The sequence below is a fragment of the Euprymna scolopes genome, chromosome 30 (genome assembly GCF_053919585.1).
Source record: "Euprymna scolopes isolate OS-2025 chromosome 30, ASM5391958v1, whole genome shotgun sequence".
Lineage (NCBI taxonomy): Eukaryota > Metazoa > Mollusca > Cephalopoda > Sepiida > Sepiolidae > Euprymna > Euprymna scolopes.
Genome location: NC_136511.1, coordinates 17511345 through 17525549, shown reverse-complemented (window position 1 = coordinate 17525549; position 14205 = coordinate 17511345). Strand labels below are relative to the sequence as shown.

Sequence of the window (14205 nt, the reverse complement as noted above, 5' to 3'; positions counted from 1 at the left end):
AAAAAATATTTTCATTTAAAAAAAAAAAAAAAAAAAAGAAGAAAATATTTTCATCGAAACAAATCAATTAAGACAGAATTATTTTCTGCATTTTTAAAAATAAAAAAATAGAAAATATTTGGAATCGGTTTAACAGATTCTTTTAACGATTTAACGACAGAACGAAACACCTGACACATTTTGAGATTTTCGTAAAATTCTTCTTTTCATTAATCCATGTTCGATTATTTTGATTATTTTGGTTGAATGGCGAAAGGTGGGTGGGTGGGTGGTTGGTTGGGTGTTGGAGCATTTTTATCATAATTGAAAATCGCCCTGGAAATTTATTTGCTACAAAGATTTCCGAACCAAATCTATCACACAATTAGCTTCTTCTGTTTTTTTTTTTTTTTATTATCAATTTATTTTTGGAACAAATGACGTCATTATTTTTAAAATAGCATCATTCTAGAACATTCTATGAATAAACTGAATGAATTCCGATATAATGGCAGAAGTACGAATCTGCAGGGACACTTTTGGAGTCTATCTGATGATATCAACTCGGACTTTATAGAACAGAATGATTCGAATCAGCATGCCAAGATGAGAGAAAAACATTGGCAGTGAATATTTTTACGTTGTCTAAGGAAAATCTGTAAAACAAAACAAAAAGAAAACAAAAAAAAAGACAACAAAAAAAAAAAGACAACAAAAAAAAACAACAAAAAAACAACAGGATCATTGCCATTAACCAACTAGTCCTGCCTGTGATAACTAGGGCGAGGACAACCGCATATTCTTTTCATTGTTTTCACTCTCGAGTGTGTATCCGTTAATATCTTATATGCTTTTATATAGAGTGATGTGGTTCTCGGTTGTCTGTGTCGGATATATACTCGAGAGTCAAAACAATGAAAAGAATATGCTGTTGTCATAGCTCTAGTGATAACATACAGTTTTAGTATTGCTGACTGGCCACAAAGGGACATAAACAGACTAGACCTACCACAAAAAGTATCTATTCTTAAAAGAGCCCTCGGATATAAATTTAAATCATAACGGAATCAAGTGTTAGCTCCAGGAAGGAGCCCCTTGATCTCTTTAAACTTACTGAAGTTAAATACAAAAAAAAAAAAAAATAGACACTAAAATGGAGAAAATGTTGACAGTACAAAATAATATACCGAGACGAGTGTCTGTCTAGACTGTATCTGCCCAGGGGAGCAGGCGATATGGGTCTTTCAAAGACTGACCATTAGCATCGTGCCACTATTGTGAGCATTGAGCAATATCTGACGTAATGAAACAAGAGCCAGCAAAACAACCCCCATCACAAAACTGGCCAAACATTTTGGACAAGATTCGTTTCACAAATGAGACAGAATCAGAAAACAAGTCTGCTATGGAAATAGCCTAAAAGAGTTGCTAAAAATACACCAAGAATTTCCATTGCAAAATACTGGAAGAAGAAGCCAAGCAACAACATGCAACGTATTTTCTGGGTGAATACACCCAGGACTATATAGATAAGGAATGCTCTATAGACTGGCTAAAAAGAGGATCGCTCTATGGCCAGGAGAGGATTATAATGACTGCTCAAGATCAAGGCTTGATGATTAAATGCTTTTAAGAAGAAGAGTGGTCTCAGCAACGACAACAATCGCAGGTTCTGTCAAACAGAAGTAGAGAACATGAGCCACCTGACATCCAACTGTAAAGTTCTGTTGGGAGTCGGCTACTATATAATGTGACACAATGACGTGCGTACATATACCTGTAAATAGTTGAACAGTGAATGTAGCAACAAGTCTTGGGAACATATACCAGAAAGAACTTTTTATTTTATATATATATATATTTTTTTTTTACAAGGGAGTCACCACATATCAGGCCTGAAAGCCAGTCGAGGATAAGGGTTAATGAGTGTGTGGTGGTCACCAGACAGCAATATAGATAAATGTCACAAAAGTTCATCACTTGCCAAAGGCATGAAGTCCGAATTGTTTCGTACTCATGAGAGGACCAGAAACAATGGGTGGAATGAGCAGAAAATTACTTAAAAGAAATTGATTATTCAAGAGGGTGGCTGATCAAATATTTCTTTACATTAAACTTGAAGACGACCATGTTGTAGTTTGTTGGGAGGTACTCTTGTGGTATCTTGTTCCACAGATTGGATTTTCTTGGAAATAAATTTCATTCATGGAAGTTTCGTTTGTTTTTTTTTGGGGGGGGGGAGAGAGAGAGAGAAAGTGGTTGTAGAAGACTTCTTCCTTCTCAAATACTTCTCTTCTACACGGCAGTTGAATTGAAAATAGTTGGCTTTATTAATGTGTCTTAATGTTTTAAAAATGTATTTTTAATAATTAAAAGAAAAAAATCTATACACCTATGAATTTGAGTTTTTTTTTGTAACTCTGATATTAATATTAAAAGCCTACTTTTTCTATTTAAAAATGATTGAAACGAACTTTTTAATATACTCAGTCATAAAAAGAATTAAGCATAATAATTAAATGAAACAAATCATCTAATAAAAAACCATAAAAAATTAATAATTAATTAACGTTCATTAGTCAAAGGAATATACAAATTAGTTAACCTTCATGTGGTCGCTCGCATATCCATAACCGAGTATATTAAGTTCGTTTTAATAATTATTAAATAGAAAAAGTAAGCTTTTAATATCAATCTCAAAGCAAGAGAAAACTGAACTTTATAGGTGTGTGTGTGTATATATATATTTTTTTTTATTTGGAAATTTATAACTACAATCAATTGCAGTTTCACTTAATGCCTTAACTAGCAAATTCTAGCATTGCTACAAATATAATTTGCTGATTTCTTTATGTCCTCTGATGAGAAGAATAATAAGAATAGCATTCTTTGAAAATCCACGGAATAAGGACTTTGTAAATTGTTTTTTTGGAGTATTCAGTTGAAAATAAATTTTTATTGTAAAGTTCAACTTACAGTTTTAATTTTCTTTCTCATATATATATATATATATATAGATATATAGGGTGTTCAAAAATATATATATATACAGGGAGTCCAAAAAGTCACTTAAGAGTTTTGAACTTAAATAGATTCTTTATTCTTGATGAGATCTTTCTGAAATTTTAACACAATCTAATCTGACTAAGAGATTGGGAAATTTAAATAAAAATGCAAAATTCAAACAATCTTTATTTATGAAAAATAATGTTCCTCAAAATGTCAAACCTCAAACCTTGCAAGAATTGAAGGAAAAGATCAGGAATGAAATAAAGGAGTTAAATCGCAATCCAGAGATTCTGCAATCTGTCATGAATAATGTTTTGGAAGGAACACAAATATGCGAAGCTGAAAATAGGCAACCTTTAAAGGACATTTTTTGTAAAGTAAAGATTGTCTGAATTTTGCAGGTTTTTTTACATTTAAATTTCCCAAAGTCTTAAATTGTGATAAAATGACAAAAAGATATCATAAAAAATAAAGAATTTAAGTTCAAAATCCTTCAGTGACTTTTTCGGACACCTTGTGTGTGTGTGTGTGTGTGTGTGTGTGTGTGTGTGTGTGTGTGTGTGTGTGTGTGTGTGTGTATATATATATCCAATGACCAGTGTAAAAAAATCAGTCCACAATTTTCAGTTAATTTTTTAATATATTTTTTAATTATAATTTAGACAGATGTCTATAATTTGTTCATTACTGTCTTACACGTGTTTCACTATCATGATGGAAACCTCAGACCTTGCACCATCATACAGCTCGTCGGGGACAAACAATAAAAATAACAAAGTTCAAAGGATGAAACGAAAAGATAAAGAGAATGGTCATTCTAAAACACTTAAAAAGAAAAAAAAAAAAAACAGCAAAACAAAACAAAAAAGCTGCCATCTTGGATTTTCACACATGCACACACGTTTATATATATATATATTCAGCCATCTCTGATGAGTCATAGATGACGAAACACGTGTCAGTGAGTGGATAATTATATTTTAAACAATATATATGCCTCTCCCCATTTACGGGTACCAAATTGGTAACAGGGAAAATTATTCCCAACTCGCATTTAGGTAAAAATGCACTTACATATAAATAATTGAATTCATTCAAAAAGTATCACAAACAAAACCAAAATAAATAACACACACACACACACACACACACACACACACACACACACACACACACACACACGCACATATATATACTAGCAAAAGTACCCATCGTTGACTGGGTTCAGAAACAGCCTATAGAAAATGGACTCTGATTTATGAAAGTATGATAGGTTATGAAAAGGAAGGGTTGTAAATTTGGGTTGAATTTGGGGGTATCAAAACCAAAGCAAAATATGATGAAAGTAAAAATAAAATAGATAAACCCCATAATTTATTATACCATACCTGTTCACACTAAAACACTTATCACAATATGCTGTTGATCTATATTAAAAAACCTTCTAAACTTTGTGACATATTTCCATTCTATGGAGGTCAGGTGACAACGAACACCCCATAATTTTATTATATCATATTTCTTCAAACAGAAACATAATTATCAAAGTATACTTACACAGATAGATATGAAAAGCCTTTATTAAAGTTTGTGCCTATTTCCATTCTATGGCGGCCATGCGCAAACGCAGACCCCACAATTTTATTATACCATCCCTATTTAAGTTAAAACATACTTATCAAAGTATTCTTATCTACATCTTTATCAGAAATACTTGCAAACCTTTTCTTTTTTTTAATTTTTAACTTTTTTATTTCCATACTTTGTGGACCAGGCGCGAATGCAGACCCTACAATTTTAATGAACCACTGTTCTGCCAGATCAAACGTACCCATTCCTATGTCTCGATACATCTTCTATTATTATATGTAATCAGTTTTTTAAAATAGTCAACCATATAGGAGCCTATTCGTGACCAGACACACACATACACACACATTCAGCTTTATATATATATATATATATGGCCTTGAGGTAAGATGCTACACTACAGAGTAAAGAGTGACTTTGTGAGTGGGTAAAAGTCTTCCGACCAATAGCAATTATCACTTCCTACACTGATGATCGCATAAGCATGAAACACAAGTGTCTGTAGGCAAAAAAAAATAATTGTTAATGTTGATTTAAAACTAATATATATATATATATATATATATATATATATATACACACACACACACACACACATACTAGAAGTTCAGCCTGGCTTTGCTCGGGCCTTCATAACTTTATGTGTGTGCATATGTATATATATATATATTAAAAAGTTTGACTCATGTCCAAGTAACCTACATCTAAAATTTCAAGTGGTTAGACCCAAAATTGTCGGAGGAGTTTTGTAGAGTCTGCAAACGTCAACTCTTTCAACTTTGACCTCTTGGTAGCCAAATTTTCGTCCAAAAACTGATTAAAAAGCTTGCTGCGTGTCTGAATTCTCTTTATGTAAAATTTCAAATGTTTAGACCCAAAATTGACTGCAGAGTTTGCTAGAGACCGCAAAGGTCAAATCTTTTGAACTTTGACCCCTTAGCAGCCAAATTTTCAGCTAAAAACCGATTAAAATCTTGCCCTATGTTATGTAAAATTTCAAATGTTTAGACCAAAAATTGGCTGAGTAATTTGGTAGAGACTGCAGAGGTCAAATTTTTTAAAACTTTGACCCCAATTTTGACCCATTAACATTTATTGTCTTGGGCTCAAATCAAATTAAAATGTTAGATCCATGTCCAAGTAACCTACATCTAAAATTTCAAGTGTTTAGACCCAAAATTGGTGGAGGAGTTTGGTAGAGTTTTCAAAGGTCAAATTGTTGAACTTTGACTCCTTGACAGCCAAATTTCTGGCTTAGACCTGATTAAAAAGATTTTCCCAAATCTCAATACCCCTTTATGTCAAATCTCGAGTCTGGAGACTAAAAATTGACAAAGTAGTGGTGCAGGGAAATGTACACAGACACACAGACAATTTCATTTTTATAGATACATTATTTGCTTTACATAAGTATTTATATGTTGCTACATATTCATGTTTCAATCAACCAGTTGCAACTGGAAAGTACTTTACTTTTGTATAAGCAATATCGCCTGAAGAGGTCTCTAGTTACTTGTTACTGACTGACCGAAACATGCTCATGAATGTGTAGCGACATATTAACGTTTATGCAAAACAAATACAAATATATCTTGCCCTACTTTGGTATTGAGCACTCTTGTATGAACCTTGTTTAAAATTCGTTGATTGCTTCAGCTCTGGAAAATATTAACCTGGAATAATTATATATATAGGAGAGAGAGAGAGAGAGAGAGAGAGAGAGAGAAAGAGAGAGAGAGAGAGAGAATGGAAACCCCAATAAATAAATGTCGTATGTTAATTAGACCGGCATAAATGTTCGTCATTTAAATCCGATACTCTGTACCCCCCCACCACCACCACCAGCATCACGACTGCATCCAAAAATTCTTTAAACTGATGCATTTTCTTTATGAAATCATTTTCGATCTTCATTTAAAGGAAGTGAAATAAGAACCGGACCCCCCACCCCACCCCGTTTACCTGAAATGGGGGAAGGATTGCGAGGGGGGGGGGGCAACGTTTTGTCTGACTAATCGGTTACGGATACAACAAATCCATATTTCAAAAAAGGTCAAACTTCTTACATCTTCCCCCACACTTTTTGTTTTTAGATCCACGAAGAAATCGAAGAAATCGGCATGGCATCTTAAGAGAGGGAAGTGGGGTAGCATAGTAAGGGTTAGGGTCCTGTTCAGCCCCTTTCCATCAATGACTGTTGTCGTTGCACTTTCTTTTTATCGTGTCCCCCCACCCCCACTATTTCGAAAAGTTCTTCCCTTCAACTCCAACGCGCGTTTTAAATGCAAAAGTGAGAAACGGTAAGAATTCTGTTCGTTCCTTTCTTAGTTTGTTAGCAATGTTGCCGATATGTATTGAATGAAAGAGTTGGTTGGTTGTTTTTGTTTTACAGCATATCAACCCTTTTCGGGTTATTTAATGCCGAATCCAAAGATTTTGAAGAAAGATTTTTTAATATAATATATTTGTTGTTTTCAAGTCAGTTTCTATCTAACCCATAGTTGGGACTCTAACAGGTACTACCACTCCGGGTCAGAGTGGACCTGGGAGCAATGGCTATTAAAGGGTGGCTCCACACTCCCCAAAGCACGCAAGCTGGGGCCTCACCACTGGATATAGTTTAAGGTCATATCCAGGACCCTGAATGAAAGGGAGGTAATTCGCTCAAATTTGATGCAATAGTAGTATTGATACAGTGATTTTGTATATAGGAACAACAAGCAGATTGTGATACTATGGACGTCCATCCCAGAGTATTAGGAAGTGATTCAGAAAAAAAAAGAGGAAAAACTATATAGCAAAACAAACTTATAGGAAGTGAGATTGGTAGAAAGATGGAAAGAAGACAGATCTTTTTGAACTCCAGATTTTTTTCACTTTTTTTTTTAGACTTCTCCAGATTTTTTTTGTGATTTATGTAATTCTATTTTCTTTTCCTTTTAAAGTTAATGAGGTCTTATTCTTCTGGGCAGAAAATATTAAAAAATGGACATAATTATATGAATGTTTCTCCACTACGAAACAAGCGTTGTCAAGAATTGAACATTTAAATATGCTGAAAGAAAGAAACGCTAAGATGAACAACATCTTGGAATTTGGAATAAAGACTTTGTTGTCATTTACTTGTATATGCTCTGTACTTATATTCAACATACATTGAGTTTCATAAATAAAAGGATTGGTATAAATAGGGGGTTGAATATAACTGAATAAGCATATTTCCCTCCCTAAACTTTATATATATATCTATATAATTATAAAACTCAAATGACCTTGTAACGAGTGTTGTAACCCAACATCCGGTTTATGACTTCCGGTTGCGCATGCGTACATAAACAAATAATCAACGCGACAATAAAACATATTGTTTTACTGTGTACGTTTTCAGCGTCCCAATTGTTTTTTTTTTGTTTAAATTATCCAAATAGACAATTGTTAATACTTTCTACATTTTTTTTACATCATTCATTTCCATATTACGTTGAAGTTATTTTAATGCAATTTTCTTACAAATAAATCTATTTTAACCCGTTGACAACCATAAGAGCATTTTACAACGGCGATTTGCCCACCACCTTCCCTTTTTTTTTTTTTAAATTTATTCTCTATTTTTTAATACACCTTTCTTAAAAGCATTCGTACATTTTCTCCTACATTACAAACATAAATAAATAACCTCGAAAATGTTTCTTTTTTAATTTGTGTTACAAATAAATAATCAACACGACAATAAAACATATTGTTTTACTGTGTACGTTTTCAGCGTCCCAATTATTTTTTTTTGCGTTAAAATTAAAAGATATATCAAAATTTGAATTTAACTTTAAGTATTATGATATCTGTTCAGTGCACATTTACCTATAAGTATGGCAAACCACTTATAATTACAAGAAACTTTCTCTACCACCAATAGCAATGGCCAAGAACACATTGCCTGAAAGTACTTCTTTTAAACTCCTCGGCCTAACGTTTACAGGGAATATGAACTGAAATAGATACATTGAGAGCATTGCCAAGGCTGCTGCAAGGAAGGTTGGCTCCCTCTACCGTGCTAGAAAACTACTTACGCCTGCCAGTATCCTATATCTCTATAAGGCAACCATTCGCCCATGTATGGAGTACTGTTGTCACATCTGGGCTGGTGCATCTGCTGCTTGTCTCTCGCTCCTGGACAGGGTTCAAAAAAGAGTCGCCAACCTGATAGGTCCTGAACTGTCATCTAGGCTTCAACCTCTGTCCCATCGACGAGATGTTGCATCCCTCTGCCTGTTCTACAAATACTTTAATGGTGAATGCTCTGATGAACTGCAAACACTTGTACCTCCCCGACGTAACTACCCCCGACAAACCCGACAAGCTACTAAGTCTCATCCCTTTACAGTAGAGATCCCTAGGTGCAAGAAAGCCTTTTACTTCAATAGTTTCTTCCCCAGAACTGCGGGTCTTTGGAACTCCCTTCCGGGATTCTGCTTTCCCAACTGCAATGATATACAGAAGTTCAAGTGTAATGTTAACAAACATCTTTCTACTCTTCTCCCTTCATAATGACCCCGCTAATTAATTCCCTAATAGTAGCCCCCTGCTTCAAAGTGGCACTGTGCCTTGTTTGGGGTGAAAATTGAATAAAAAAAATTTAATAATTCAATGGCTGTAAGTTTTTTTTTTTTTTTCAAAAATAAACAATTATAAACAGAAAAACTCATAGAAATCTATGTATATTCTTTTTTCATTTTAATATACTTTCATAGAAATGTTTCTGTTATGTCACAAAAAACTATTTTCTTTACGTCACAAGTGTCAAGCTCATATATTAATTCTGTAGCTAACATACTGACTCAATGGGTCATGGGTAGTCTAGTATATATATACGAGTCTAAAGGTTAAAAACGGCAAAACACTATCAATAATTCCCCCCACTCTTTATCTGTGCCTAAACCTAAACGTAGATTCCATGAACAAAGCTTTTTTATTAGAACTGCACGCCTGTGGAATTGTCTTCCGTTTTCCTGCTTTCCGGCTGACTTCTTACTACAACGTATAGCAAATTAACCTGGAATAAAACAAATATGGTTGTCTTCAAGTCTAACGTAAATAAGTTCTTGATGAGCCGTTCCATATAAGTTATCAAATTTAACAAATTTTCATTACTAATGATTATTATATTGTCCAATTTCTACTGTACACTCTTTAACCCTTATCCTTGAGTGGCCTCTTGGCCTTGATAATGTGGTGATGCCTATGTAAAAAAAAAAAGAAGAAAAAGTCCAATGTGAACAAGTTCTAATTGAATCGTCCCCCTAAGTAATCCAAGTTACAAAATTCCCACTGTTTACTATGCTAAAATCACAATGACTAATGTATACCTATTAACCCTTATCCTCGAGTGGCCTCTGGGCCTTGATAAGTGGTGACACCCATGTAAAAAAAAAACCCCTAAAATAAGAAGTATCAATAAAGTATTGAAAAAAATAATTGACAATCTTAACATAACAGTTCCAGCAGATAAATCAATATGCATATACAGTATGAAGTTTGATACATATAATTAACTCATTTTAGTGAACTAAAAATAAAAATTATAAAAAGGCAACGGAAGAAGATCTTTATAAATAAAGAAGATAAATAAACTTATTAACATTAAGAATATTTGAAAAAAATGAACATCTATAAATATAAAAGCGAAAATGTATGTATGTTTGTATGTGTGTTCGCTTTTTCTGTATGTCTACAAAAGGCTTTTTTCAGAGAAGCGGTCGGTCGCTTCACAACTTTTTAAAACTTTTTATATCACATATAAATCGTAATATCTCACAGTTAACAACGAAGCTCGCCTGTCTATTTAATTTGCTCGATTTCGGGAAGATAAATATTCAACATTTGTCGCTTGCCGCATGTGGGTTAGTCTTTTTCCTATAACATTTTGGGAAAATACTATCCTGCAGTCAAACTTGACCTCATTAACTCATTAAAACGGGCACCTGCCAAATCCAAGTAATTAAATAAATTCAAACGTGTTTCCATTAGCATCTCGTGGTGGGGCAATGGTTAACGTCGCACGTTTTTTTTTTTCACACTTTAATTTACAACTTTGCCTTAATGGTTCGGGTTCGATCCTCATACTTACTTTTTTTTTTTTTTTAACCCCCACCCCCCACCCCCGGAGTTTCCACACACACCTCCAAACACCCGGGCAACGCCGGGTACCCCTCACTAGTTCAAAATAAAGTAGAAATATATACACCACTTAACTTGTCGACTTTCTTCAAGATCCAACATTCTGCTCTATATGTTGCTATTGAGAATACCAAAGCTTGCAGGAGTCGTTTGCACTGACGCTGGTATTAAAATCCTACTTTTCCTATTCAAAAATTATCAAAACAAACTTACTTAATATACTCAGTCATAGATATGTGAGCAACTTCATGAAGGTGTACTAATTTGCGCATTCCTTTAAAAATGAACTTTCATTAATTACTTATTCCTTTTATGGTTTCTTATTAGACAATTGGTTTCATTTCACTAATTATGCTGAATTCTATTCATGCGTAGTTGCTACATTGTGCATAATTGTTAAGAATTTAAGAATAAAACATTTTAGCACATGGACATGTGTGCGTGTATGTGTAAATTTCCCTACCAAACTACTCTGACAAGACAATTTTCAATCTACAGACTCAAGATTTGACATAAGGGGTATTGAGATTTGGGAAAATCCTTTTACTCGGTTTTCTGTCAAAAATTTGGCTGTCAAAGTTCAACAATTTGACGTTTGAAAACTTTACCCAACTCCTCCATCAATTTTGGGTCTAAATACTTAAAATTTTAGATGTAGGTTACTTGGACATGGATCAAACTTTTTAATTTGATTTGAGCCCAAAACAATAAATGTTAAGCAGTCAAAGTTTTAAAAAATTGACCTTTGCGATCTTTACCAAATTACTCAGCCAAATTTTTGGTCTAAACATTTGAAATTTTACATAACGGGTGTTCAGACATGCAAACTTTTTAATCAGTTTCTGGGCAAAAATTTGGCTGCCAAGTGGTCAAAGTTGAAAGAGTTTATCTTTGCAAACTCTACCAAACTCCCCCCCAAAAAAGATAATTTTGGGTCTAAACACTTGGAATTTTAGATGTAGGTTAACTGGACAGGAGTCAAACTTTTTCATATATATATATATATATATATGTTCTATTTTTTATTACTGTATTTTTCTGTTTAGTTACATTATTGTTTCAGCTATGCGACCGTTTTTTGGCCGTCATGTAGCCTCCTCAGACTTTTACAGAAAAATACGGTAATAAAAAATAAAACGCATATTTGCTCTACAACAGTATTGAGCACTTTCTTCAGGTTTTTATTAATTACCATTTCTACTAAATATATATATATATATATATATATACACATATGCAAATAAAATGTCTCCACCAAACTCCTCTCTAAATATTTGGTTTACAGATTTGAAACTTGATATATAGGGTATTTGGACCCCGTGAACACTGCAGGATAAACAAACAGAAAAAAAAGTGGTCTTTCTCTTACCTTTGTGATGCTCCATTCTTGTGTGATAAACTTTTCCGTTGGATTTGAAAGACAAACTGAGAATATAACAATCGTCGGAACTGTCACGCAGTAGAAATGATCCATCGGGTTTCGTGTCCAGCAATGCCTTAGCTCCTTCATAAGTCAACGGACCCCAGTACCAGCCACACTTTAAAAAAAAAAAAAAAAAGAAAAGAAATTAATTCTCAAAGCTCAACACCGAGATTCTAGGAAAATCATACAAGACTTGATTTAAATTTTTTTTTAAATGTTATCAATAAAACAATAGATGTATGAAGGATGTTGGCAACCTTCATATGCTCCCGTCTGTAAGTATCTGATTTCTTTTTAGAAAGAATTCTGACTAAGAAAACATTGAAGAAATCAATGTCATCACTTATCAAGGCTTGAAGGCCACTCAAGGATAAGGGTTAATGAATATAAGGTGGTAGTGTAGTAATTGTTAATAGTGTAAATTGGTTTACATTAGATTTGAAGGCTACCATGTTGTATTCAACTGGGAAGCAGGTCAGCGGAACAGTGTTCCGCAGACAGGCAGTTCTGGGAAAGAAGCTTTGTTCATGGAATCTGCATTTAGATTACGGCACAGATAGAGAGTAGGGGTCGGTGTGCCCTATCTAGCCTTGATAGAGACTAAAACTGGCTTCAAAATCTAGTAGGTGATGCCGTTTTCTCTTCCCTGAAACCTTTCTCACAGAAGAAACGTTGCGAGCCTGTCTCTATTATATCGTTATTTTCATCGCAAGTGCTCAACTGAGCTCCAATCTATGGTCCCCCCTTGCCAAACTTTCACAAAAATACTCGACTAGTTACAACCACTATAAACGATTTCCTCACTCTTTATCTGTGCCTAAACCTAAACGCAGATTCCATGAACTCTCTTCTGTTTCCCTGCTTTCCAGCTGACTACAATATAGTCGTCTTCAAGTCCAATGTAAACAAGTTCTTGATGAACCGTCCCCTTAAATAATCTAATTTATCAAATTTCCACTACTACCGATTACTACTATATTGTCCCACTGACTGCTGTACATTTATTAACCCTTATCCTCGAGTGGCCTCCAGGCCTTAATAAGTACTGACTCCTTTGTAAAAAAAAAAAAAAAAAAAAAAACCCAAATGAAAGTAATATCTATATATAAACATGAAAAAAAAAAATTTCCGACCAACAGTATGGATTTAGACTGCTAGACTTTGGAGTTCCCTCCCAGGTCCCTGTTTCTCTGTACTGACATGCAGGAATTCAAATGTAATGTGAACAGACATCTCACTGTCCAACTCCCTACATAATATCCCGGCAAATCTAGTCCCTATTAGTAGCTCCTTATGTCTTAGTGGCACTGTGTCTTGTTTGAAGTGAAAAAAAAAAAAAACAGATTAAAAAAAAAAAAAAAAAGAGATTAAATGTTAGCACAGGAAAGGTTACCCCAGGAAAATGTCAAATGTTAGCTCAGGAAAGGTCCCTTTGATTTCTGAGACTGTCAACAAGAAATCAGTGCTAAGGAACCGCAACAACACGAAATGATAATGCCACTTGTAGAGTAAACAAAAACAGAAATACACTAGGTAACCTGTCCCAGGATAGGTAAAATTCCCTGAACAATTTTGCACCACTTTGATAAGTCTTTATAAAGATTAAAATTCAAACACAATGATGCTAAACATTATGCCCAGAATCCTTATTCCAATTTTGATTAAAATCCATTACATCGTTTAGATTCTAGAAATTGCCTAATATTCAAAACTTAAGCTTAAGGAGTCCTAAGAAGAAACTGAAGTGCAGAGAGTCTTGCTTTGTTAGTATCTAAGACTATGGATCAAATTCAATGCTAATCTGAAATATCTGAATTTTCAAATACGATGTTTTGCCCACATTATGTCTTAATTTTTAAAAAGAAATTTGGAGAATATTTATTAAATTAGCAATACACATGAAAAAAAATTTAAATGGCTTAAAATATTTCAATATTGGTATATATAGAAAGAGCTTGGTAAGCTAAGAAAGAATATTGGTATATATAGAAAGAGCTTGGTAAGCTCAGAAAGATTATTTTTAATCCAAT

The 14205-nt window shown here is 33.8% G+C and overlaps 1 protein-coding gene across 1 annotated transcript in view; it reads right to left on the bottom strand.

Annotated features, from left to right (window-relative positions):
• Nucleotides 1-14205, bottom strand: part of LOC145254679 (uncharacterized) — a 156998-nt gene that overhangs the window by 18043 nt on the left and 124750 nt on the right. The window contains exon 3 of the mRNA XM_080113324.1: nucleotides 12122-12290. Within this exon, the coding sequence (XP_079969450.1) occupies nucleotides 12122-12290 (169 nt within the window). The remainder of the gene's footprint in view (nucleotides 1-12121; nucleotides 12291-14205) is intronic.